We start from the raw sequence: 24828 nt of genomic DNA on the forward strand, positions 1-24828 counted from the left end.
GGAGGTGAAGGCAAGGTCAAAGGCAGTCCATCGTCAGGGAAGGGAATGAGCAGCAGCAGAGTCCTTTTGTCGCTCAGACCAATTATTTAAAGGTAGATAGATAGATATAGATAGATAGATACTGAATATAAACAGTCTCCACCAGCTGATTTTGAACTCCCATAACCCCCAGCCATAGTGGCCAACAGCCAGGAATTACGAGAGTTGTCAGCCAACATCTGCAGGAGGGGCGAAGTTGAGCAGCCTTGCTGTAGATAGATAGAGAGCCAGTGTGGTGTAGTGGTTAGAGTGCTGGACTAGGGCCGGGGAGACCTGAGTTCAAATCCCCACTCAGCCATGTTACTAGCTGGGTGACTCTGGGTCAGTCACCTCTCTCTCAGCCTAACCTACTTCATAGGGTTGTTGTGAGGAGAAACCTAAGTAGTACACTGCTCAGGGCTCCTTGGAGGAAGAGCGGGATACAAATGTATAATAAATAATAATAGATAGGTAGTTTTGTTTTTGTTATTGTGCACCACTCAGAGCCGTTTGGATGGGGCAGTAGATAAATGTAATAAACAAACAAACAAATCGAATGACCGACAGACATACAGATATATAGATGAAATAAAATAAAATAAGTTGGAGCTGGAAGCTTTTCTACAGGTCAGGCAGCCTCGTGAGTCACTCTGACCCATTATTGTATAGGCTGTAGGTTCCCTCTTCATTTCCCCCTTGACATTTCAGGGGGGATGAAAGCCATTTTTATTTCAAAGGACCCGTGAGAAAACAGCCTCTGGCCCGTTTGCTGCCGTCAGTCACTCAGAGCTGTCTTTCACCTGCATTTCTGAGCCTGCAGCCTTAACCTGGTGCGTGGTTTCTTAGGTGTGTTGAATAAAACAAGACACACCAGTTAAGACAGACAGACAAACTTATTTTAAACGAAAGAATAGTTAAAGATAAGCATTCATTTCCAAATAAATTTCTGTCAGCGGCATATAACATTGGCATTACAGCAGAGCAACAGGGCTTTATTGAGTGACTTTGTAACCTCTCCTTTTTATCACCCTAACCTTCACAGTCTTAACTGACCTATTCCTTTCCTGCCCCTTTCCTTCCTTCTTTCATCCAACTTCTCCTCAAAACACCCCACTGATTTCTTCCTCCCCCACCCCAGCTTTATCCTTTCTTTCCCTCAAGCCTCCGACTGCCATTTCTCGCTCTCTAACTGCCACCATCCGCCAATCCTCACCCCAGGATTCTAATCGGGGTTTCCCTGCTTGTGTGCAGGGACGCCTCTCTATCAATCATCTGTGACACTTGCTTCATCTTGAAAATTAAATTGACTTTTTGTGAGCAAACATTTTAACAGAAAAGTGCTCTCAGAAAAGTGCGCTCGCTCTCTCTCTCTCTCACACACACACACACACACACACACACACACACACACACACACACACACTTTCCATTTTGTCACAAGTTTTGCTCCATTTTTGCTCCAAATGGAGTTTTGCTCCATTTCCATTTTGCTCCAACTGTCAGGTTCCAGGACCTATTCCTGGTAAATCACTCTTTCTCTCCCTCCCCCCCCCACTTTTGCTTTTGAGGTGCCTGCTTAAAAAATGGTTGGAGTAAGTTGCAGGAGAGTTATCCTTTAGTACTCAGCTCCCTCTCTGGGCCCTCTAGAAGTTAGAATTCAGAGTGGAGAGCTGATGCATGGATTGACAGTCTGAGGAAATGTTCTCAGAGTAGTCCCATTGGAATGAAAAGGGCAAGTTAAGAAATTCTTCACTTGTCTTGTTACTTTCAATGGGACTACTCTGAATAAGTTTCCTCAGTCTGTCAGCCATTGTCTTTAGTGTTGATGTGTGCTCATGGCCACTCAAGGAGCATGAAATGCACATTTCCTACACTGTAGCGGCTAAAATATATTTTAAACAGCTCTGGGTTCCACTCCACCTATATTTTGTCAGGAACTGCAGATTTTGAAACCTCAGTAATAGATTATGCCAATGCCACCTCACAGTAACAATTTAAAAAACAAAACAATCCCTACTGTTTGAGCTCCTGTGAAAAGAATTGCTTTTAACTGGGACAGAAACAGAAACAAATTAAAATTAATGGCTGGCATATAGAATAAGTTACTCTACAGTTCTACTCAGGAATTATTCTAAAGGACAACAATTTCCATAGGACTTCTCAAGGAGTAATTTAGTCTGGATGTCAACCAATATTCCTAGTTTTTAAAGAGTAATTATGCCATTATAAAATGGTGCAATTCCAGAAAACAAGAACATTAATTTTTAAAATGAAAAGAATCCTCTTTAAATTTTTAATGTTTTTAAGAATGTCTTGAAAAGGCTCAGAAATATGTTTTCAGAAGAACCATTGATTCTGACATATTGAATTCCACTTAGTAAATATATTCAGCAAACCAGAACCTCAAAATCACGGGTGGAATCCAGCAAGGGTGGATTTGAAAACAGAATTTTAAATCACTGACCCAAGAGACAGGATCGTAAGTTGGGTGAATGAATGTTTTGACGGGGTATTCTCTTATAGATTTTCTCTGTTTGTAAGATAGGCTGTAGATTTCCGAGAATGAACAGTTTTCTATCAATCTCAACCGCTCTGAGCCATTTTTGGAAGGGTGGTATAGAAAACAAACAAACAAACAAACAAACAAACAAACAAACAGCTCTTTTCTCTTTATAATAACAAAAAAATGGACTCCCCCAGTTCTGATCCTGTTTCTGTCTTTCATCCGCACAGTTACGGTGGGAACCATGTTGGGGATTAACGGAGCTATGGAGCTACTTTTCAAAGCTATCACACCCTATTCTAAGAAGCACACCAGGACAACAAGGTAGGCGGTACTCATAGGATATATTTTCTGGGCTTGTGAGAATACTAAACATGCTAAATAGCAAGGTGATTGCCTAGACCTATAGTGAACGCAGGCCTTAATATAAATTAAACCAATGTACCAATGTGTGTGTAAACAAAGCATTATGAGACGAATGACCTCACACAACCGCGTGATTGTGTGAATCCAAACCAAAGTAGTTTATGGCAGTGACAGCCGGTGGGGGGTGAGGGTGGTGGGAGGCACCTTTAAGTCTAAATTAGTAGGTGCTTACATCCTGTACTGCCACACCTGAAAGCTCTTACCAGCAATGGGGCACCACCCAACACCCACTGTGGTGGAGCTGGCCACGCAAATGGCCTCTGCCAGCTGAGTGGCAGAGTCTATTCTCTGCTGCAATGGGTGCTGGGTGGTGCACCGCTGCTGGTAAGAGCTTTCAGGTGGGGCGGAATGGGAGGTAAGCATCTTCTAATTTAGACTTAAAGGTGCCTCCTGTCACTGCCCCCGCTCAGTGACACCCACACCAGCCGCCACTGGCTTATGGTCCCAGTTGAATGTGAGATTCCCACCTTGGTGTGGATTCACACAATCACGCTGATGTTGGTAACCCACATTAAACCTAGATTTGGATGATTGTGTGAACATGGCCATTGCATTACATTCAGGCACAGTAAATTAACTCTGTGCTGTCCCCTTAAGGATTCAGTGGCCAGCTGGAAGTGCTCCCATTAATTGTTTTACCAGTCCCCCCCCCCTCTAATTTCACCACATCAAGCCATGAAAATCTCCAGAATTGCATTCAGGAGTCACCTGGAGGTTGGTGCTGATTCCTGGGGACTCCAGGCCAATCCTGGAAGGTTGTCTATACTACCCCACCCCTTCGCTTCTGTTAGAGCAGGAAAAACCCTACTGCAGGTCTGTGTATTGAGCCCTGGCTTAGGAGAAGGTACCTGTCTTTTTCAGGTACCAGGCGCTAAGCTGTTAATTTAGACAGTTGCCTTACAGGTGTACTGTCTGATAAAGCCTCAAGGGTCAGACAGGCCTTGTTTTTATTTTTAAGTACACTCACTGCCTTTTACCCCCGTCACGACTTAAAGCTGCCCAGGGTCTCTGGTGTGAAGCTAAAATTAGCCATGCAGCTGTCTGCTCTGGTCTTGTCCCTAGCCAGTTCTCGGAGTAAGATTTACAAGGCGTGCACGCCTTATAAATGAGAAGGAGCACGTGCACTCAGGTCCTCAAGCTGCGGCTGCTTCTCCCACTGCTGCTGCTTTGACATGGTATGAAGCAAAAAGATTTTCAAAGAGATCTCTCATGACTTGAGAATCAGGACAAAACTCAGGATGAAAAGGCTGGGGGTAAAGAAAGGCTTAAGGGCAGCCAGATGTGAGGCAACAACATTTAGTGGAGCCAGAATGCCTGCCAACTCCACTGATTCTTTTTAAGGCACTGAAAACTGGCAAGATTTCGGGGATTCGGGGTGAATGTGTGAAATGGGAGTGAAAGTGGGGTGTTACTACCAGCAGCTCCTCTGTGCAACTTCCATTTCCTACAAGTCCCTTAGGGATGCTGCTGCAACATCACTTAGTGCCATGGGGAAGAAAAACAACGATGAAATCAGTCAGACATTGCATTGGGGTTGCTGACAAACAGCAGTATAGCAATATAAAAATTTCTATTTTGGTTTAGGTGGGGCAAAAAATGGGGGTGCTTGGGAAGTTTGAGGCAACATTTGCCTGCCCTCACAAATTCTGAGGCACAAGCTCCGAATAAGGAATGATAGCTGACATGGTGGGCAGCCATCTGCCAATGATAGGGACCCGTCATGGCTGCTGTGCAATTTGGAAGGCAGCTCCAACATGTAGCACGACGAGGCAGCTGCAGAACATCTTGAAACTCTTTCTAGGCGGTTGTGCAGTTCTAATTCAGTTGTTTCCAGTATTTCAGATGAATCAGAAATGTTTTCACCTGGCAGCAGAAGGATGTAATAGTGGGGGCCTGTGATGCATCCAGAGGGATGTATAAAATAGTCTAGAAGCCAACACAGAGAAGACTCTGTCCTGGGTAACCAAGTTAATACTGTGTATCCAGTAATGACAGGACCTGAAGTGTAGAAATGAACATGGTGAGGGTGGGCAGAGTCACATTATGCTTCACAGATTAGGAACAAAGGAACAGAGGAAGCTGCCTTATACTGAGTCAGACCATTGGTCCATCTAGCTAAGTGTTTTCTACACTGACTAGCAGCAGCTTTCCAAGGTTTGAAGGCAGGAATCTCTCTTAGACCTACCTGGAGGTGATACCAGGAATTGAACCTGGGATCTTCTGCATGCAGACATGAAGATACTCTTCCACTGAGCTATGGTTCTATCCCCTAAGGGGAATGTCTTACAGTGCTCACATGTAGAAGTCATTCACCCAGTCAAAGACTGGGTTCTACCAAAGTTTGGGAGCTGTGTGTTCTCCCAATTTTTGATTGTGTAGAAGCAAGGTAAGGGGAAAACCTTGGTAGAAGTGATTGTTTGGAAGCAGGTTTCCCAGGTTTTCCTTCCATCTTGCTTCTACACAATCACTTCTACCCAGGTTTTCCTCTTACCTTGCTTCCACACAACCACAAATTGGGAGAATACACAGCTCCCAAACCCAGGTAGAAAATAGTTTTTGAATGTGTGAATGACCTCGTAGTCTCCCATCCAAATGCAAACCAAGGCAGCCTGCTTAGGAAAGGGAGCAATTTATGCTTGCTACCTAATAGCACAGCAGGGAAGTAAATTGCCTAGCGAGCAAGAGGTTGCCAGTTTGAAACCCTGCTGGGTTGGGCAGCAGCGATTTCGGAAGATGCTGAAAGGCATCATCATCTCATACTGTGCGGGAGATGGCAATGGTAAACCCCTCTTGTATTCCACCAAAGACAACCACAGGGCTCTCTGGTCGGCCGGAATCAATACCGACTTGTTGGCACAACTTTACTTTACCAGAAGACCAGCTCTCCTCCATAGAATTTATATCTGACTACACATAGACTGCTGCTTGTATTTTCAGTATCTACAGTTTATCCAGGGTTGCCTGCATGGGAATTCACCTCAGTTCGTCATTAGTTACATTTTTATCATAGCCTTCCTCCATGGGGGCATACATGGTTCTCATCAACCAACAGGCAGATAGTCCAAAGTCACTCAGTGAACTACATGGCTGAGGGCGGATTGAGCTCAGATCTCCCCATTCCTAGTGCAATGCTCTAACCGCTACATCACACTGGCTCTCAGGTTATGAATATGAATACGATGAGTATTTATATACCGCTTTTCAACCAAAGTTCCCAAAGCAGTAATTAATTAATTAATTAATTAATTAAATGGCTGCCTGTCCCCAGAGGGCTCACAGTCTAAGAAACATAAGGCAGACACCAACAACAGACACTGGAGGGATGCTGTCCTGGGGTTGGATAGGGCCAGTTGCTCTCCCCCTGATAAATAAAGATAATCACCGCTTTTAAAAGGTGCCTCTTTGCTCAGTTATCAGGGGTTAGCAGGTTACTACTTTTAACTGGATAATCAAAAGGAAAATTGTAACCCACTCAGTAAATCCAAAAGCATAGCAGATATAAGTAAACTGTCCAAACAAGCTAACATATAAAAGATCAGATAAAAAGAAAAATGCAGTAATAGTCCAAGAAGCCGCTAGACATAGTTCTCCAGCACGATAAAATTAGATCTTCTTCCTTTAGTTTTCAAAGTTTCCTCCTGCAGACAGTATGTCATAACTATAGATTTTAATATTACCCATTAGTGTAATCATATGTACTTTCGACTCATGTATTACTTTAGTTAAAAACCAAGATATTCCCATTACTTATCTCTGGCCATAAGATCATTTATCACATTATAAACTTACTTTAATGAACACATCATTTCCACATCCATCTTCTCCCTTCCCTCTTTGTTCTGCAATTCTAGAAAAGCCTGCCAGTGTTTTACAGTGCTGCCTTCTCTCAGTTGTATATAATGCCCTTGCTTAACCATCTCTCGAACTGTCTTCCATCTTTCTTCCACTGAAGGAGCTCTGAGACATTATCTGAGGTTGAGCCAACATACACTGCAAACCAGTGCGTTTCTTATAAATACTGCATATATATAGATTCATAGGATGAATCCAGCATAATATAGAAGGATCATCATTTTTGGTGGATTCACTAGCCATGTGGAGATGGTGTCACAACTCCGTAGTAGAGTGTCTACTTTGAACCTGGGACTTGCTGCATGCAAGCATGCAGATGCTCTTCTACTGAACTATGGTCCCATCCACCAAGGGGAATATTGTACAGCGCTCACATGTAATCTCCCATCCAAATGCAAATCTAGGTGGACCCTGCTTAGCAAAGGGAACGATTCATGATGGCTACCACAAGACCAGCCAGGCCTCTGATAGTTAGCTCCTCAAGTTACCAGGCTGTGCTGATGAGCTGTAGTACCATCTCTGGCCAGTTTAGGGATGGCGCTGCAGCACAAGAAAGATAGAACTGGCAACTCCTTTCACAAGCTGCCTTGGTGTCTGTGTTCCATGGCATCATCATCATTTAAGGATATGGAGATGTTACTTCTCAGTGGAAATTACCTCTGAATTCCAAAGTTTTCAGGGAGGAGGTGAAACTCTTTCTGAATTTCAGGGTTCCTCTCAAGCAGAAATTCCAGAGAGTTTTCAGATTTCTCCACATTGGAACTTGATGAACCAGTGGTCTTATTTGGTATAAGGCCCCTTTCTGTGCACCACAGGAGGAGGTATATGATAGCATCCAAACTCAGTGGATGATCTACTTAACACATCTCAATATTTATTTATTTATTTATTATTTCTCTGTGTAAACCGCCTTGAACCATTTTTGGAAGGGTGGTATCGAAATTGAATGAGTAATAATAATAATAATAATTAATAGATGGCAGTGAGGGCGCTATGAGTTTAGCTTGCACTGCAGACCTTGTATGATAATGGAATCTAAATGGCCTGGGCCCCAACTACCTTATGGACTGCCTGCTCCCAGCTGAATCTATCCAAATGACTAGATCAGCTGGGAGGGCCTGGCTCCATGTGCCGACACACCTGCTGAGGTTTGTTTGTTGAGCATGTGGGGCAAGCCCTTTTCAGTAATGGCCCCCCAGGCTGTGGAACTCACTCACAGTTGAGATCCACATGGCTCCCTCCTTCCCAGTCTTTTGGAGGGGTTGGAAGACTACCCTTTTAAAACAGGCATTTGGACGATTTGTGCCCTCCCAGCTCTCTTTAACGTAGCTGTGTTTTTGTATTAGCAGTTTGCTTTTATTGAAGTTTGATTACGGTTTTTATCTTGTTGTTAACTGCCCTGGTGTCTTCAGATGAAGGGTGGTGTACAAATATCTATCTATATATTTATCTCGGGCACACCCGTCGCTAATCCCATGTGTGGCAGCTCTCATGAGAGTTCGTGAGCAAGCTGCCGGCAGGGGAAGAGGAAAGCTCTGCCGGCGGAGTCGAGACGGGAAACAAAAAGGCAATGCTGGCAGGGTGGGGGGAGGAAGACAAAATGGCGGGTGGGAGAAAATGGCAGCGGGCTGTGTGGGGGGAGAAAACAGCAATGGTGGCAGGTGGGGAAAGAAAATGGTGGCGTTGGGCAGACTGGGAAAGAAATCCACGGAGGTGGCAGCGGGCGGGTGGGGGAAACAAGAGGCGCAGATGCTCTGTGCTCGGCCCAGCTATTAAATCATAAATTAATAAATAAGAAAGAATATCTTGTGGGCAGGTACCAGTCCAGATTGCTCACTAGTGTCCTAGACATCCATCTTAAGGCAATTCCTCTTGGATTTATATGCTGTGCCATTTAAAGAGCTGGGATCACGGGGGGGGGGGATACTTGCTGCAAAACATCAGGCTTGGGAATTCATTGGCTCCTGAGTCGCATGGCCTCAGGCAGCTGCTAATCACATGATTGATGGGTTCTTGCCACACTTAACTGAGTAAGGAAATCCTGCCTGCCCTCCCCCTGTCCTTCCTGCTGGATTACTGTCTGTGATTAGAACTCTGGTGAGCCAGAGTGGAGGCACTTTATGGCTCCGGAGAAGCAGAAATAATGGGAATTGGACATGCACCAGCATGGCTGGGAGATTGGGGAACATGCTTGCCTGCTTTGGGCCCGTCTAAAAAGCAGGGAAAAAGTTCAGTTGAGAATTCCATGAATGCAAAACTGGGTAATCATTGACTCATGAATGCTCACAGCAATCTCTGCAAAATAGCTTTATGCTGCGGGCCAGACTGGATGAGATGTTGGAGATGTGTGATCAGATCTCCACTCTATTCTATATTCTGTTGTAAGCAGTGATGGCAGCTGGAGGGCAATTGGTTAAGGATAGTGGCATGGTCAGAGGGGGGATTTAACTCTTTCTCTCTGCACCATTTTCCTGCTATTTGCGAGGTAAACAGACTACTACATTCATCGAGTACATCTATTTTTTACCTTGGGCTGGCCGCCTTCCGCAAACTATGGTTTATAAATGGACACAGATTAACCACAGGTTCATTTACCCAAAGTTTCACACGACATCTGAAAGTGGCCGAACTATCAGTGCACCATTCCTGTTCTTTTCCTCTTGTTCCTGGTGACATAATGCTTCCCCTCCTGTGAGCTTGTGTCTACTTGTCATGAGAACAGCCCTAGTGGCTTCTCCTACTCTAGTGATCATTGTGAGGACAGTCCTACCATATTTCTAGTTTGCCCAAGGAATCATTGCAAGACCTTCCCCATTCTTCCCTACCCTTGACAAACTTCTCCAATTTTTTGTTTGTAGCTATAGGCTGTCAAAAATTTCCCCCCTTCTGGAAGGAGGGAACAAGCTGTCTCTTCTTGAGAAGGTTGACATGACCCAGGCTGCTTGGTTAGCTGCCAAGAATGAATAATGGACAGTATATCTCCCCCTCTCTATCCCATCCCATGGATGTTGCCTGCCTTTGCCCAGTTAAGCCAAGGTCACTTCAAGAGTCAGCACCGTCGCTCACCAGGACAAGAGCTATTTACTAAGGCAGCTAGCATGTAGTAACAAGATACCCAGTGCTATTTATTTTACTCAGCGTCAAGCCCTGGGTTATTTAAATGAAGGTTCACCTCCTGCCCTAGTTGACCTTCTTTGGGATGCATGCCAAGCTCATTCTTCTCTGTCAGAAATGTGACTTCCAGATTTTGCTACCTTTGATCCTATACATGTTCCTTCATCCACCATCCCTAATGTGGTGAGATTCACCACCCTTTGCACCTAGAAAACTCTGATGGACATGAGCTTGCAGAGCCAATGCATGCAGAAAAAGAACTTCTTATTTGCTGCATGTATTTCCTGAGCATAGAATATATTGGCAGAGTTGTGCCAGTGTAGTTAATGCGGAGAGTAGTTTCAACATCCCACCATTATAAGCCCTGAACATTATATTGATTATAAAAATCAAAACCATTTGTCTGATATGCCTGGCCATCAGCACACATTCACCTGGTGACAAGAGACACCTCCCCTGCAAATTCGATGAAGATCCGTTGAAAAATCGCTTAGATAGGGCAGTATAAGGTTTTTCTCTTTTGAACAGGGATTTAAAGGCTTGGCAATGTTCTTTTGGACTGAGGAAGTCCAGAATCCCCAACAGATAAATGTTTGAGGGAGTCAGGACTTGAAGCCAATGCCCAGTTGAATACCTCGGTTCATATGGGAGGAGACGGTCCTGACTCTGAGTGGCAAGGGTTGATGGACTTACTTGACTCCGCGTTGTGTTTATTTGGTAGTTTGTGTCAGGAATATGTCATAACCACATCTGCGTGTCTTCAGATCTTATGTGTTGGGATTTCAGCAGCTCTTGTGTAAAGCAAAACCACCAAGGTCACTTTAGGAAGGGCAGAAATAGTAGGTGACTAAAGGGACTGTGAGAAAGATGTATAAAAGTGGAGGGGCAGAGAGAAGATGGTCTCCCTGTTTCATAATGCTAGAACTCAAGTGCTCCCATGACATTGTGTGTGTGTGTAGTTGTGTGTGTGTAGTTTTGTGTGTGTGTGTCATATATTGCATAGCACCTGAATGGGTGGAGTTATCTAAGGTATTTTCCAGCCTGGGGTCCCCTGTTGATGTGGGACTGCAATGCCCATCATCCCTTGCCACTGTAGATGGGGATGATGGGAGCTGTAATTCAACAACATGTGGGGACCCAAGCAGTGCTCCCTGTAACAGGGATTTCCAGATGCTGTTGACTACAACTTCCAGCATTCCCAGCTGCATTGGCCTTTGGTTGCGAATTATGGGAGTTGTCAACAACAACAACAAAAACATCTGGAAATCCCTGTTACAGGGAATGCTGGACCCAAGCTTAGAGAGCAGGAGATGTTTGAATGGCTGAGACTGGCAGAAACTGAGGGAGTCAACCAGGGGCGTAGCAAGGTTGGAGTGGGCCCAGAGACAAGATTTTAAAATGGGTCCCCCTCACTGAAGCTCAGCTCATGAAGTATAGAAATCTTAAATGAGGCTGAATACTGGTAACAAAAAGCATAGCAAAATCTATCTATCTATCTATCTATCTATCTATCTATCTATCTATCTATCTATCTATCTATCTATCTATCTCCTATGTGCACAATAGAACATCATCCTAAATTATTTTTTGTGGACTCTGCAAGTCATTTAATCGTACTAGAGAAAGACATGCTGTTCTGGTAGCTCCAGGTCTTAACACTCACATCAATTTTGGAGGATTAATACAACTGAAGGAAGCCCGGGCGGGTGCGCAGCTGGAGGAGTCAGTCATGTGACTTGCCTTTGGGGAGCCCCCCAAGGCAGTGGGCCCCCAGACAACTGTCTCCCCTTGCCCTATTATAGTTATGCCCCTGGAGTCAACATCGGAAGCTGCCTTCTACCAAGTCAGACCATTGGTAAGCTCAGTATTGTCTACCCAGACTGGCAGCAGCTTCTCCAGGGTTGCAGGCTGGAGTCTCTCTCAGCCCTATCTTGGAGAAGCCAGGGAGGGAACTTTGGAACCTTCTGCTTGCAAGTGCTCTTCCCAGAGCATCCCCATCTCCTAAGGGGAATATCTTACAGTGCCCACATGTTGCCTCCCATTCAAATGCAAACCAGGGTGGACCCTGCTTAGCTAATTCATGCCTGTTACTGCAAGACCAGCTCTCCTCCCATAATGTACATAACCTAATGTACATGAAACATGTTAGAAAATAATATATTTTTTTAAAAGACTGAAGCGAACCCACAGAGACCCCTGAAGATAGTATTATTTGCCTAAAATGTGAGACTCTGCCATGGGTTGACTCCTCCTGGTTATATTTGCACAAGACCTCTCCTTCTCCCAATTATTCAGCTGAGCTCTGTTTGAACAGATGCTGGAAGCCCAAGTGTGCTTGCTGGTCCCTGCCAGCCAATATTTTCAGCATGAGGAATGAACTCCGCACACTGACACGCTGATTAGTTCCTTGGCAACATGAACGCGCAGCGCCGGCTGCCAGGATCAGTCCATTTTGAGGAGTTGTCTGTGGACAGCTTGGTACATATGTTTATTTGGCAACAGTTTGGGAGGTGAAGTGGGAGGCAAATCAGCCTTAATTCCCCTTGTTAGCAGCTGATTTCTCATTAATTGTGCCAAGATGCTTGGGTGTTTACTTGGATGCGAATGTCCGATTCCATTGGAATGCAATCAAGAATTTGCTGTTAGTTAATGCCCACTTATTTGGAAGTTATTTGAAATCTAACAATAAATTTAAAAAGTTACTGCCTGGTTGCCCTGATCTCCTGCTGGACATCAGGAGGAGGAGGGAGGTCTTCAAAAGATATATTTTTGGCTAGGTCACTGGCAGAGCGAAAGACTCCTCTTCCAAATCTGTGTGTTCAAGTAGAAATCTTGCAAAACAAATGAAGGGAAGAGACTTGATTGAGAAAGAAGGCATGTGATAGAGTGTCTTCCTGTGTCCGTTCAGGGCTGGAACAGACGCTACAATATGCATGGTGTGAAGAGAGGACAAGCACATGTACGAGTGTACAGACATCTGCACACTCATACAGCATCATGTCTGAAATTGGGCTAATGTGTGAATTGGGCTAGGGTCAACACTAAAGAATAGTGTTAATTGTCCTTATGTTGTGAGAGGAAATGGAATGGCCATTAAATAAATCCACAAGCCCACCTTCTAATTCCCCCCCCTTACTCCCTCTTTAGAAATGAAAAGAGCCATCATACAAGGTGTGTGTGGCGGGGGGGAGGGGCCTGAGCTCCCTCTGCCCCTATAATTCAAGCACCGAGTACTGTAGATGTGCTAAAGGAGTTAAAAAACCATCAAACCTTTCATTACTATACTAGGTAGTTAGTACGCTCATTTTATATTCCAGGTGACATGGCTTGTGGAGAGGTTACATCAGTAGGATAAGTAAATAAAACACTGCATTTGAGTTTTATGCAATGGGCCATTTTCATAGAATAAATGAGCGCTGAAGATGAGGCGCCTTCATTTATACACCTCTTCCTGCATATCTCTGCTTTTACGGTCTATATCCTTCCCTTCCTAGAACAACCTGCCCGAGCTGCAATAAGCAATAAAGCTTGATTTCATAGCAACGCTATGTCAGAAACGCTTCTCCAAGTAAATATAGTTACACTGCTGAATTGTGTGTTATTGGCAATGGAAGAGTGGAATAGCAGAAGTGGGGAGAAACTAGAAAATTAAAAGGCAAAGGCATGGGAGGGAAAGCGGTGCTTTTGGATGAGGTTTTGAAAATAGATGAAGAGCCAATGAGGTGGGGAGAAATTGCTGTAAAGGTGCATCGCTCCAGATGGTAGATGCCATGATAATGCTGACAAAAGTGCTGGCGCCATCTGTAGGTGGACGGTTGATTTGGATGGGATGAAGAGAGAGAGAGAGCACTTTGTACAGAAGAAAAGGGGACCCATTTCGCCAATTTGTCATTTGATCAGGCTGAGAATGGATGTGGATGCAGGAATGAGGGAGGAGAGCTGGTGTTGTGGTAGCAAGCGAATTGTCCCCTTTGCTAAACAGGACATGTCCTGGTTTGCATTTGAATGGAAGACGACATCCATTCACAGGCACTGTAAGGTATTCCCCTCAAGGAATGGGGCTGTCTGGGAAGAGCACCTGCATTCTTGCAGGCAGGCAGTTCCAAGTTCCCTTCCTGGCATCTACAAGATAGGGCAGAGAGAGACTCCTGCCTGCAACCGTGGAGAAGCCGCTGCCAGTCTGTGAAGACAATACTGAGCTAGATGGACCAATGGTCTGACTCAGTATAAGGCATCTTCCTATGTTCTTATGGGCCGCTGATTGAAAGCTCAGACATGAAAGTGACAAACTGCTGAGGAGTCCAGAAACAACAGGCCCAATGAAAACTTAATAGCTCCTTTAGTCACTTGATGGTGCTGGATGTAAAGTCTGCAGTACACTCTCTGGACATTTTTTGATTGACTGACTGACTGATTGATTGATTAGTATACTTGTATACCACCCCAAACACAAGTCTCTGGTAGGTTACAACAAAACAATAAAAATAACACAAATACAAAGGTTTGTACATTACAATAATGTAAAATTTAAAACAATGTTAAAAGTATTAAAACAAACAACAAACTTTTAAAACAGTATTTAATTAAAAGCCTGGGTGAACAAATGTTTCTTGACTGACTTTTTAAAAGTTGCAAGAGATGGGGTGACACTTGTTTCAGCAGGGAATGCTTTCTAGAGCCTCGAGGCAGCAACACAAATGGCCAATCCCTGAGTAGCCACCAGAGGAGTCGTTGGCAACTGCAGACAAACCTCTCCAGATGATCTCAATGGGTGGTGGGGTTCATAGGAAAGAAGATGCTCTCTTAAATACCCATGTCCCAAGCTGTTTTGGGCTTTATAGGTTATAACCAGCACCTTGTATTTTGCCTGGAAACTTATCGGCAGCCTGTGTAGCTTTTTCAAGACAGGAGTAATGTGGTCTCTCCAGGATGACCCAGAGATCAACCTGGCTGCCACATTCTGGACCAATTGCCATTTCTGGACTACGTACAAAGGCAGCCCCACATAGAGCACATTGCAGTAGTCCAATCTGGAGGTGACTAGCAGACACACCATTGTCCTGAGGTCATATATCTTCAGTGCTGTCCCTGTGGAACCTGCAGAGGTACTGGCAAAACTTGATCAAAGGGCAGTCTAAGTGCAGGACCACAAGACCCTGGTCAACTCCCTGTGTAGGAAATATCAGAAGCTGGATGCAAGGCAAGTCAGAACAGAAGCAAAATATGTTGCTCCAGCAATTGTTTAGACTTGAGTCAACTATAAGCTTTAATACTTCTGCGATCAGTGTGCTTTCTCTAGCTCTGTCCTTTGCACCGTAAAGGGGCCATTTCTTAGTCCTCTGCCATGGTTCTTGTCTTCCTGACTGCTGGATGGTAGTGGCAGGTTTCCCTTCCACTCTGTGGAGGGTTCCAAGGAAGAAAAGTCCTTGGATTCAGAGGAGGGGGCAAAATTACAGGCATTCCACTGCTTTCTTTGCTTCCATTGCTTTCTCTCTGGGAGTATCTGGCAAGGCAAGCCATTTGCCCTTTCTCAGTTTGGTTCCCAGCCCATCTTCTCCATCTTCTGAGTCCTTAGGTACTGAGTCTGGGGCCACAGTCAGGTGAAAGGATCTAGGGAAGGAAACACAGAAGACACACACAGTCCTCAGAAGGCAGTAGGATGAAGACACTAAGGTGGGACAGATGAACTGTCCACTTTACTAAGCAGGGTCCACCCGGGTTTGAATGTGAATGGGAGACTACATGTGTGAGCATTGGAAGATATTCCCCTCAGGGGATGAGGCTGCTCTGGGAAGAGCATCTGCAGGCTTGCATGCAGAAGGTCCCAGGTTCCCTCCCTGGCACCATCTCCAAGACAGGGCTGAGAGAGACTCCTGCCTGCAGCCTTGGAGAAGCCACTGCCAGTCTGGGTAGTCAATACTGAGCTGAATGGACCAAGGGTCTGACCTTATACCAGTGGTCGGTATAAAGTGGCTTCCTATGTTCCTATGACATAAAGGGGTCAGCATTCTCAAGGGAGCGTTGTCCAGCAGAATGAGCAAAAGAGGAAAAGATCAAGTGGGAAAGTGAATGAGAAGAGAGAGGAGGGGCATATAGGCAGAAATATGTACTTTCCCTATTTACCATTCACTACCTTCTGGCATCTGCCCCTGCTTTTTGATAAATAATTCGCCACCCTTCAGCTTGCCTCACCTTAATGTGGTTTGGCCCTAAGAAATCCTGGGGGATCTGAACATCAGCCTCTGCTTTGCCATATAGGAGCTGCTCAGTTTTACCCTGACCTCATCTTAATAATGGTGGGGGTGGCAGTAATTTTTTTGCTATACAAAGTTAGCAACCTGAGATATCAATCGACCATTTCTGAGGCTCCAAATAAAGGCCTTCCTAAATTTATCTGCCTCTCCTCTGGCATCCTCGTCATTTCCAGGCCTCTTCCCGAGGCCAAGTATGAGGAGTTTGGGAAGGCAGGGCGTGCTAGTGACAGAGACACTGTGCAGGTTCATGCCACGATAAGCCTGTCAGTACCCTCCCCATCACTCATACCTCCCAGGCTGTTGTTATGGATGGCAGCGCCAAGACAAAAATCTCCAAACCAAGCTGGGAGTTGAGTTGCTGCTGGCTGTACTCCAAGGAAAATAGGAAATCTCAGTGGAGCAAAAGGCCAACACGTAAAGGCGCCAACTACTAACGAACCAACAGCAACAGTTTTCGCAGGGGCTTCTAAGACTGGAAGGAAGGGGAAATCCCTAGGAAGCTGGAACATTAAAGCATCAAGAGGGGCATGGTGTATACTGCCCTTGTGCATAATCTGCAACCCATCATATGAACAGTGCCCTCCAATTTGCCTTTATCTTGCTCCCAGCTGGCCTTTTCAGCATTCAGTTTGTTTAACGCCAGCCCTCCCCAATCATTCAACATTTTCAAATTAGTTTTGCTACATTTTATCTCCTTGTAGATACGTCTAAAATGAGCGTTGCTTTTATCTTCCATGCATCTCAGCAGTCTGAGAACACTCTGTATTGGGTTCTCTTTTGATGGGAGCGACTTTCATCTCCAAAAATGCCTGATAAACATGCAGAGGCGGAGGCTTTTTTTATTTTAAAAAGTATTGAACGGGTTCAATGACCTGGACATATCAGGGTGGGGGTAGTGCATGGCTTAAATTGACTCAAGGGTCAGAATTTAGGAGACCTCTGAGTTTTCTCTAGTGGGGCTTAATGATCAGAACTGGGCATTACTGTCTTTGCAGCTTTTGGTGGTCTCCCCCTGCTGGAGGGGAAGGAGAGAGTGTGCTTTTATTTACTAGAGGGGATGTAACTCAAGAAGTAGAGAACAATGGGCTGTTAGATGATTTCAGGTTCAATATCTGCCACCTCCCATTGGAGTGAGGCAGGGAAGAATCATACTTAAAGAAAACAGTCCTCTGCTCCTTAAAAAAGAAGAAAAGATCAGCCAACAGTGGTAGCTAGAAGACCTCTAAGGTTCCTTCCAACTAACATTCTTTGATTCTATGGTTCTAAGAAAAGTCCAGTTCCATAACCCCAGTTATACAGATTGTTCACATTTGTATGGATTTAGTTATTGTGAACATAACAGCCTTGCTAAATCAGGCCCAAGGCCCTAGTCCAGCATCCTGTTTCCCACAGTGGCCCACCAGATGCCTCTGGGAAACCAAGAGGCGAGAGGTAAAGGCATGCCCTCTCTCTTGTTGTTGCTATTCTGAATGTGCAACATTCGTTATCATTAGCTGTTAGCAAAGGGTAAGCAGGAAGCTAGGATCCTCTCCTATGACCACTGCAAACTTAGCCCCCTCCCAAATTCTGGGTTTTCTCTAGGATGGCACTTTCCCATGCTTATTTCTCCAAAATCCTAAGGTCTAGGAGCTTGTTTTTAAAAATGAAAGCAGAGATCCCCAGGATACTGAATTGTAACTCTGTGTGGGTATGATCCTTACATGCAACTCTCTACACTATCATTGCTATGCAAAGGCACACTTGGTAGACGTTTGTGATGTTTGAAACTCCTCTGCATTGACCATATACAGATAAAAGGGTTTCCCCCCTCTTATCACCCTATCTCTGCGCTTGTCCGGTCTTGTTAAATAATCCAATCTTCATTTGGCACAGAGAACAATGGAGAATTTCTCCCGCTGATGTTCATAGTTTGCGCATATTGAATTTGCAAGAAGCATTTGTCAATCTGTTTGCTTGTTTGCTGCCCAGCCTGCTGGTTTGGAGCCGCTTCAGAGGTCTTTGTTGTTCAGAGCAGTTGGCTGGATCACTGCAGGCTCCTTCCTCTTTCCTCTAGCACATGTTGATTATAAAGCCGCTCACATTATTGGGACTGCTTCATGTTTTAAACTAAATTTTGTTTTATGTACATATTAAAAAAATCGATATATGAATATAACAAATAACAGGGCCTTTTCAATCAGGCTGCCAAGCTCTTTAATTTGTACAGAAGTAGTCACTTTTCTCTTAATCAATGGATTGGAGGCCTGTGCACCAACCAAAATGTCAGATCAGATCTGATGGGATCCAATCTGATCAGGAAAATATCAGATTTGGGTATTTAGACCCATTCAAAATATCAGATTCAGAGTCCGAGATAGATTTTCCGACCCAAATCCGATATGTAACTAACTCTGCATTGACTCTCCAAGGCTGCAGCCAGGAGTCTCTCTCAGCCCTACCTAGAGATGCCAGGAAATGAACCTGCGACTTTCTACATGCAAAAGCCCTTCCACTGACCCCTATCCAAATGCAAACCAGGGCAGACCTTGCTTAGCAAAGGGGACAATTCGTGCTTGAACACCAGCTCTCCTCCCCTATTAATCAATTAATTGATTAACTAGTCAATTAAAGACACCTTTTTTTCTGTGATTTTTGGTACTTTCAACTGTAACAGCAAACTGTGATTTGGAGAAACATAATGAGCTCTATGTTCACACCCTTTCCCTCTCCTTTTTCCTTGCATGCTCAGGCATGCTCTCAGTTTAGCAGCAAACCATAGTTTGCCATGACTTCCAAACTGGGCCCAGGATGGCTTGCATAACGCATGGCTTGCTTGCAAACCAAGATTGCAAAGCCAGTTCAAGTTGTGGCTTGCACTGGTAGTCTGGGTTTGTGAGCAAGCAATGGCTGACATCCAACATCCAACAACAAGCAAAGTGTGCTGTCAAGTTGGTTTCGACTCCTGGCACCCACAGAGCCCTGTGGTTGTCTTTGGTAGAGTATAGGAGGGGTTTTCCATTGCCATTTCCTGCACAGTATGAGATTATGCCTTTCAGCATCTTCCTATATTGCTGCTGCCCGATATAGACAAGAATGCAATTCTGAGAATTCCTGCAATTTCATGTGGCTACACACAATCCTCTTTCACTAGTACAACTTTGTTGGTTGAGCAAGCGTTTTGTTAGTTTGGATGACAGCCAATGATCTGTGCTAAGTTTAGTTGGCCTGGTTCAGATGGTTTCCCTCCCTGAACTTGGGGAATTTGGGCTCCTTCAACTCCAGTTCTGCAGTGCCAGCATTACATCTGAACACTGGTCCCACAGTTTTGGCCCCACAGAGCTGATTTGCTGTGTGGGCTGTCCTCTCAAGAAGGAAGCCTGCACAGCCAGCTCCCCTGCCACTCTGCAGTCTCGCTGATTGCAGAGAGGCAGCTCTTCTGTATGTCTGAAAGCGGATGAGAGAGTGGGCACAGAACCGCGGGTTCATTGGACCTGCACTTCTGTGTTACATCTGAAGGGGGCCGATCTGTCCATGTTGCACATCGGAGTGGTGGAATTTTGTACTGTACCATTTCAGACTGCAGCTTCTGGGGGTGAAGACTATTCTTTTGACACTTCACTCTGTAAATTGCTCTCTGCCTGTGGTAAATTAGCACCTCATGATGGGAACAATGCTCAACTTTATCCATGTGCTGGTTTTCTGACTGCATGGAGATTTTCAAGTGGTGGAGCATTCAAAAATACAATCCTTTCCACTCACTCTCAGTCTAAAGTGATACAGTCTAGGATTCTATTGATTCAGTCTACCAACCAATTCTTTATTATGGATAGATTGCTCTAATTTGTTTAAAAAGCTAAAGGTTATTGTTTTAAGAAAAGGCCACCCTCAACATTTATTTACTTACTATATTTATAACCCACTCTTCCTCCAAGGATCCCAGAGTGTTGTACATGGCTATGTTTATCCTCACAACAACCCTGTGAGGGAGGTTAGGCTGAGTGATATGTGACTGGACCAGAGCCATCCAGTGAGTTTCATGGATGAATGGAGATTTGAACTCGGATCTCCCCGTGCTAGTGCAACTCTCTAACCACAACACCATGCTGCCTCTCAGTATCCCCTCCCCACCTTTTTGCACTATCAGTTACAGTAACAAACTGGAATCAACCTCCCTGAAAAAGAAACAAACATAAATAACAACCCCAAACCTCTAGAGGGAGACAGAGAGTGTAGGGAAGGAAAGGAAGAGGTGCTGTGTGACCCCAGTCACACTAGCCTTGGCCTCAGATGGAATGAAGATATCCACCCCACACTGCAGCCCCACCAATTAAAACTTTGCCCTCGGTAACATATCTTGATAAATTGACCAAAGCATTCTCTCTCAGAGGTAAATTTCCCTCTTAAAGTTTCGCAGCTCTGCTTGGAACAGTGGCCAACTTTTACTCAGTGTTCCCTGAAGAATATAAGCGTGTTCCCCTCTTCAGGGAAAACATTTTCAAAGAGTTCTGGTGAAAACACAATCACATACCCATGGCGATTTATTACAGAACATCATTTGAAGGCCCTTTGGAAAGCTCTGGGGGGCTGCATAGTGGAGGTTCACATTTGGATTCCCCCCCCCCACCCCCGAGACAAATCTAAAGTTTTGCACTGGGCACGTTATCAAGATTGCTGCTGCAACATATGCTCTCTGCTTCCTTTTCTTTGTGCTTCAGAGACTCTCCCTTGCCTTTGTATTCTCTCTGCCTCGCTCACGCTCGGTTTGTTATCAGTTATCCCTCCACCTTTCTCCAGCCTGCTGGCTTTCCTTCATCTCATTACTGCTCTCTGATGCTGGAGAATAGGACGCTGCTTGGCCATATGGTGATACCAGGTGACCGTGTTAACATACACGCGTCTGCAGCAGTGCCTCAATCCACTGGCCAAATCTATTGCTCAGTGTCCTTCTCCACCTCTTGTTCTTCCACGGTAGCACTACTGCTGTTTCCCCAGAACTGTTGCATGGGGGGGAAGAAGGGGACCTATCCTTCCCCAACTAAATGTATAGCCAGTCGCTCTGATTCTGACACCTAGTTCTTATAATATATCCTGTGTGAATGCGTGGAAATGTGTAGAAGGAAGACCTACATGCTTGAATGTCTGCAGTGAGTAAACACATGTGTAAGTGTATGTGCATATGGCTCTCTGCCTGCAATTGGAATCCTCCTGAATTCATAGCAGCCTTCTAAGTTCTGTGGCTTGGTTGCACTTTAGTGTGACATAGACCTGACACATGTTTAGGAACATAGGAAGCTGCCTTGTCCCAAATCAGACCATTGGTTCATCTAGCTTAGAATAATGTGTAATTTTTTAAATGACTTGTATAATTTTTATAACTGACTGCGTTGTAATTTCTGTTTATCAGGGCCATTTCGGAGGGGTGAAGTGCAGTTTCAGTATTTTGTGTATATCCACTGTATATATTGTGTATCTTATAGGACTGTTTTTCCCATGCTTTGTTGTATAGTCATACAAGAGCTTTTTTTTAAAAAAAAAAAAAATCAAACCCACTATAGCCCTGTTGCCATTTATGTACAATTTATATGATGCACCTTCTTCCATAAAGGATACAGGTGCACATGCAACAAAATGGAAAGAATCTCCTGCAGACAGCCTGGCACCGTCTTCTTAATACCCAGCCAGCAGGTGGCACTCTGAGACACAAAACTGGCTGGTATCACACAGACTGCCATTCAGTAACCACCTGGCTGCTGCCTAGTTTCCTTCTGCAGAGGCCCTGGGTTTTCAATCAGTCGATCACTGGTACTGAAGCGTCAGCCCAGCCGGCATTTACGTCTGACTTGATGTTTGCTTGCATAGCCATTGCCAGGCTCCAATAGATTCATTTTTGGAAAGTATTATAGAGAAGGAAGGGGGCCAGGCTTGGAACGCTGGGCACCGGCAGGAGTCTGTTCTGGCATCACGCCTCTGCTCGGCTGCCGAATGGATGGACACGTAAGAAATAGTGGCTGAGTGACAATAAAATATTTGCTTCCTACTGCCGCTTGATAATTGGCTCGGTGTGGAAGTTAATGCGATTTCTCTGAGATTTTGTTTATTAAGAAATTACAGTGTAACAAAGCAGCGGGCACGGAGGTATTTGAAGATGGCAATAAACGGTGTGCTGTGGACATTTGGAACTTCTCAGTAGCAGAAAGTCAGAAAGGTGTTTTGCTCCCAAAATTTATGTATGTTTTAATCATATTTATGTACTACCTGATATGTGCATCTCTAGGTGGTGATAGGGCAAAATTGGCTTGTGTGGGAGAATCTCAATGACAGTCAGCCTTAGTGTAATCTGAGTTGTGTTCCTAGGTACACCACCAATGGTGTTTGGTCCTTGCTCAGCATGACCCCTGACCTGGAAGTACTTGCCTTCCATCTTTGAAGTTCAGTTTTCCTTGACCTTACAGTGAGGCTGCCTCTGATCAGTTAATGTTGGGTGCTGTTAGGGCTTGCAGACTTCTTTTTAAACAAATACATTCAAAAAAATTATTTGAGAGGAGAGCTAGTCTTGTGGTAGCAAGCATGACTTGTCCCCTTAGCTGAGCAGGGTCCACCCTGGTTGCATATGAATGGGAGACTAGAAGTGTGAGCACTCAAGAGAGACTCCTGCCTGCAACCTTGGGGAAGCTGCTGCCAGTCTGTGTAGACAATCCTGAGCGAGATGGACTCAGTAGAAGGCAGCTTCCTGTGATCCTGTGTTCCTAAGAAGGTTCTAGAGCAATTGTCTTAAAGCAACAGCTTGGACAACATGGTGCCCAGAGCATCTTCCCATGTCCAGTACCATCTTGGAAGAAGCTCCACCTCCTTCTATTGATTGAGGCCAACCAAATGGAAATGGGGCAGAGTAGGAGGCTGATCAGGGTGGAGACTTGAGCTTAATTAATATCAGGGAGAGTCCAGTGGGATTTCAATGATTCCCATTGAAATGAATGGGTCATAAGTTAGCTATGACTAACTTGTCTTGGCTTTAGAATCATGGCTAACTAGTCTGGATGCTGCCCAGCATTTTTGCCTTGCCTACAAGGGTGGCTCTGGGGAGTGGGGAGGGGGGAAGTTCCCCCTCGGAAAAGCAGTTACCCCAATCTCCCCCCATTTCCATTTCAGTAATCTAATATGTGAGACACAGCTCACACACCAGAAATGCACTTTGAGCCTTCTGTGTGTCCCCCAGTTATTCTTCTGGTGCCGCCATTGGTGCCTCTCAGCCCAAAGGCACCTGTGGTGAAATACATCAAACCTAGAACAGCCCATTAAAATTCCAAAAGCCACATAAACACCTCCTAAGAATAAAAAACAGCAGCAGAGATGGCTAAACAGGTATGGGGAAGTTGGCTGATGAGAGCCTTTTCACCTGGAGGCAGACTCTGAGTAAATTTGATTCTGAGTGTTGATTTAGCCAACATTTGGTGGCAACTGAATATAGCATGTCTAAAAAAAATCTCACCACACACAATACACTAGTTAGCAGAATGAGATGTTTTTGCCACATGCTTTGTTAGCATCCAGGGTGGATTAATGCAATGCATTATTCATTCATTTGGTTTATATGCATGCTGCCTTCCTGTAACAGATGATGCCCAGAGCAGTTTACAAAACATAACAATGAAAATATAAACAATAACACACCAATACAACATATCATTGCATTAATACAACAATAATTCATATCAGTAGCGTGTCAAGATATTTCCGAAACAATAAAAAATGGATAACAATAGCAGATTAAGATGATATTACTACTACTACTACTACTACTACTACCACCACCACCGCCCCACTCCACTACTACTAGTATACAGAACTGTTTTTCGCAGACCAGTTCTATTTTGAACCGAATTCGAACCAAACTGCTGGTCCATGAACCACTTCAGTCAAACTAGCTGACAGTCTGGTCTGTTCAATCAAACCAGGTTTACTTAGATTGAAGGGCTATGCTTTGACTCTCACAATCACTCTTTGGAAACCAGATCATGTTTATAGTGTAGACCAGGGCTAAATTCCCATCATCTCACACTAGCCAGTATTCCAGGATGATGGGAGTTGTAGTCCAACAACAGCTGGAAGTCTGGAGTTTTGCAGCCCTGGTGTAGACACACTACTGGTTTGGAAAACTGATATCCCTTGATTCTGGCTGGATCTCTGCAGCTGACTCCTTTCCATGAGGGTTTTGTGGCTAATAATCCTGGTAGCAAGAAATCAGTTAAAATCCAGCACTGGGTTCTTCCCACTGAGTAAGATAGATAGATGGATAGATACTGTCAAGAATAAAAGACCACCTGCTTTCTTATGACATACTGAGTAGATGTTTGCACCGACTGGTCCCTGCAGCTCAATGTAATGCTAACACACAGCTAAAGGGATAATTGGGTAACTGAGATGAATGCGAAGGACCAGGCCTTCCAAGCTGGTGCAAAGTGATGGAACGGTGATGATTTTCTACATAGCTTTTCTGCTGGTTTGTAGTAGCCAGGGAAACCACAGTAGAAATTATGAAGCCAAAGGTTACAGAAATTATGGAAAAAAATGACATTTCCCTCCCTTTTCTTTCCCCAGGGCAGCGGTTGAAGCTCTAGCAGCTTTGTTGAAATCAAGTAAGCTTTTTCGACCTTCTCACTGATTTTCCCCTTTTCTGTGGTG

The 24828-nt window shown here is 44.6% G+C and overlaps 1 protein-coding gene and 1 long non-coding RNA gene across 23 annotated transcripts in view; one reads left to right on the top strand and one right to left on the bottom strand.

Moving 5' to 3' along the window:
• The window catches only part of LOC128334859 (uncharacterized), an 83360-nt gene extending 81967 nt beyond the window's left edge, over positions 1 to 1393 (bottom strand). For 3 of the 11 annotated variants that reach the window (XR_008311432.1, XR_008311429.1, XR_008311430.1), the window contains exon 1: positions 1072 to 1383. This is a non-coding gene — a long non-coding RNA (uncharacterized LOC128334859). Of the gene's footprint in view, positions 1 to 1071 lie in introns of all 11 variants that reach the window. The other 8 variants (XR_008311427.1, XR_008311428.1, XR_008311435.1 and 5 more) reach the window with 6 other exon arrangements.
• AGBL1 (AGBL carboxypeptidase 1) overlaps positions 1 to 24828 on the top strand; it is a 371201-nt gene that overhangs the window by 28432 nt on the left and 317941 nt on the right. For 8 of the 12 annotated variants that reach the window (XM_053272300.1, XM_053272296.1, XM_053272297.1 and 5 more), the window contains 2 exons: positions 2752 to 2845; positions 24745 to 24782. In XM_053272300.1, coding sequence (XP_053128275.1) covers positions 2752 to 2845; positions 24745 to 24782 — 132 coding nt within the window. Of the gene's footprint in view, positions 1 to 38; positions 93 to 532; positions 849 to 2412; positions 2498 to 2751; positions 2846 to 22305; positions 22352 to 24744; positions 24783 to 24828 lie in introns of those variants that run through there. The other 4 variants (XM_053272302.1, XM_053272301.1, XM_053272303.1 and 1 more) reach the window with 4 other exon arrangements.

The sequence above is a fragment of the Hemicordylus capensis genome, chromosome 10 (genome assembly GCF_027244095.1).
Source record: "Hemicordylus capensis ecotype Gifberg chromosome 10, rHemCap1.1.pri, whole genome shotgun sequence".
In the NCBI taxonomy this organism is placed as follows: domain Eukaryota; kingdom Metazoa; phylum Chordata; class Lepidosauria; order Squamata; family Cordylidae; genus Hemicordylus; species Hemicordylus capensis.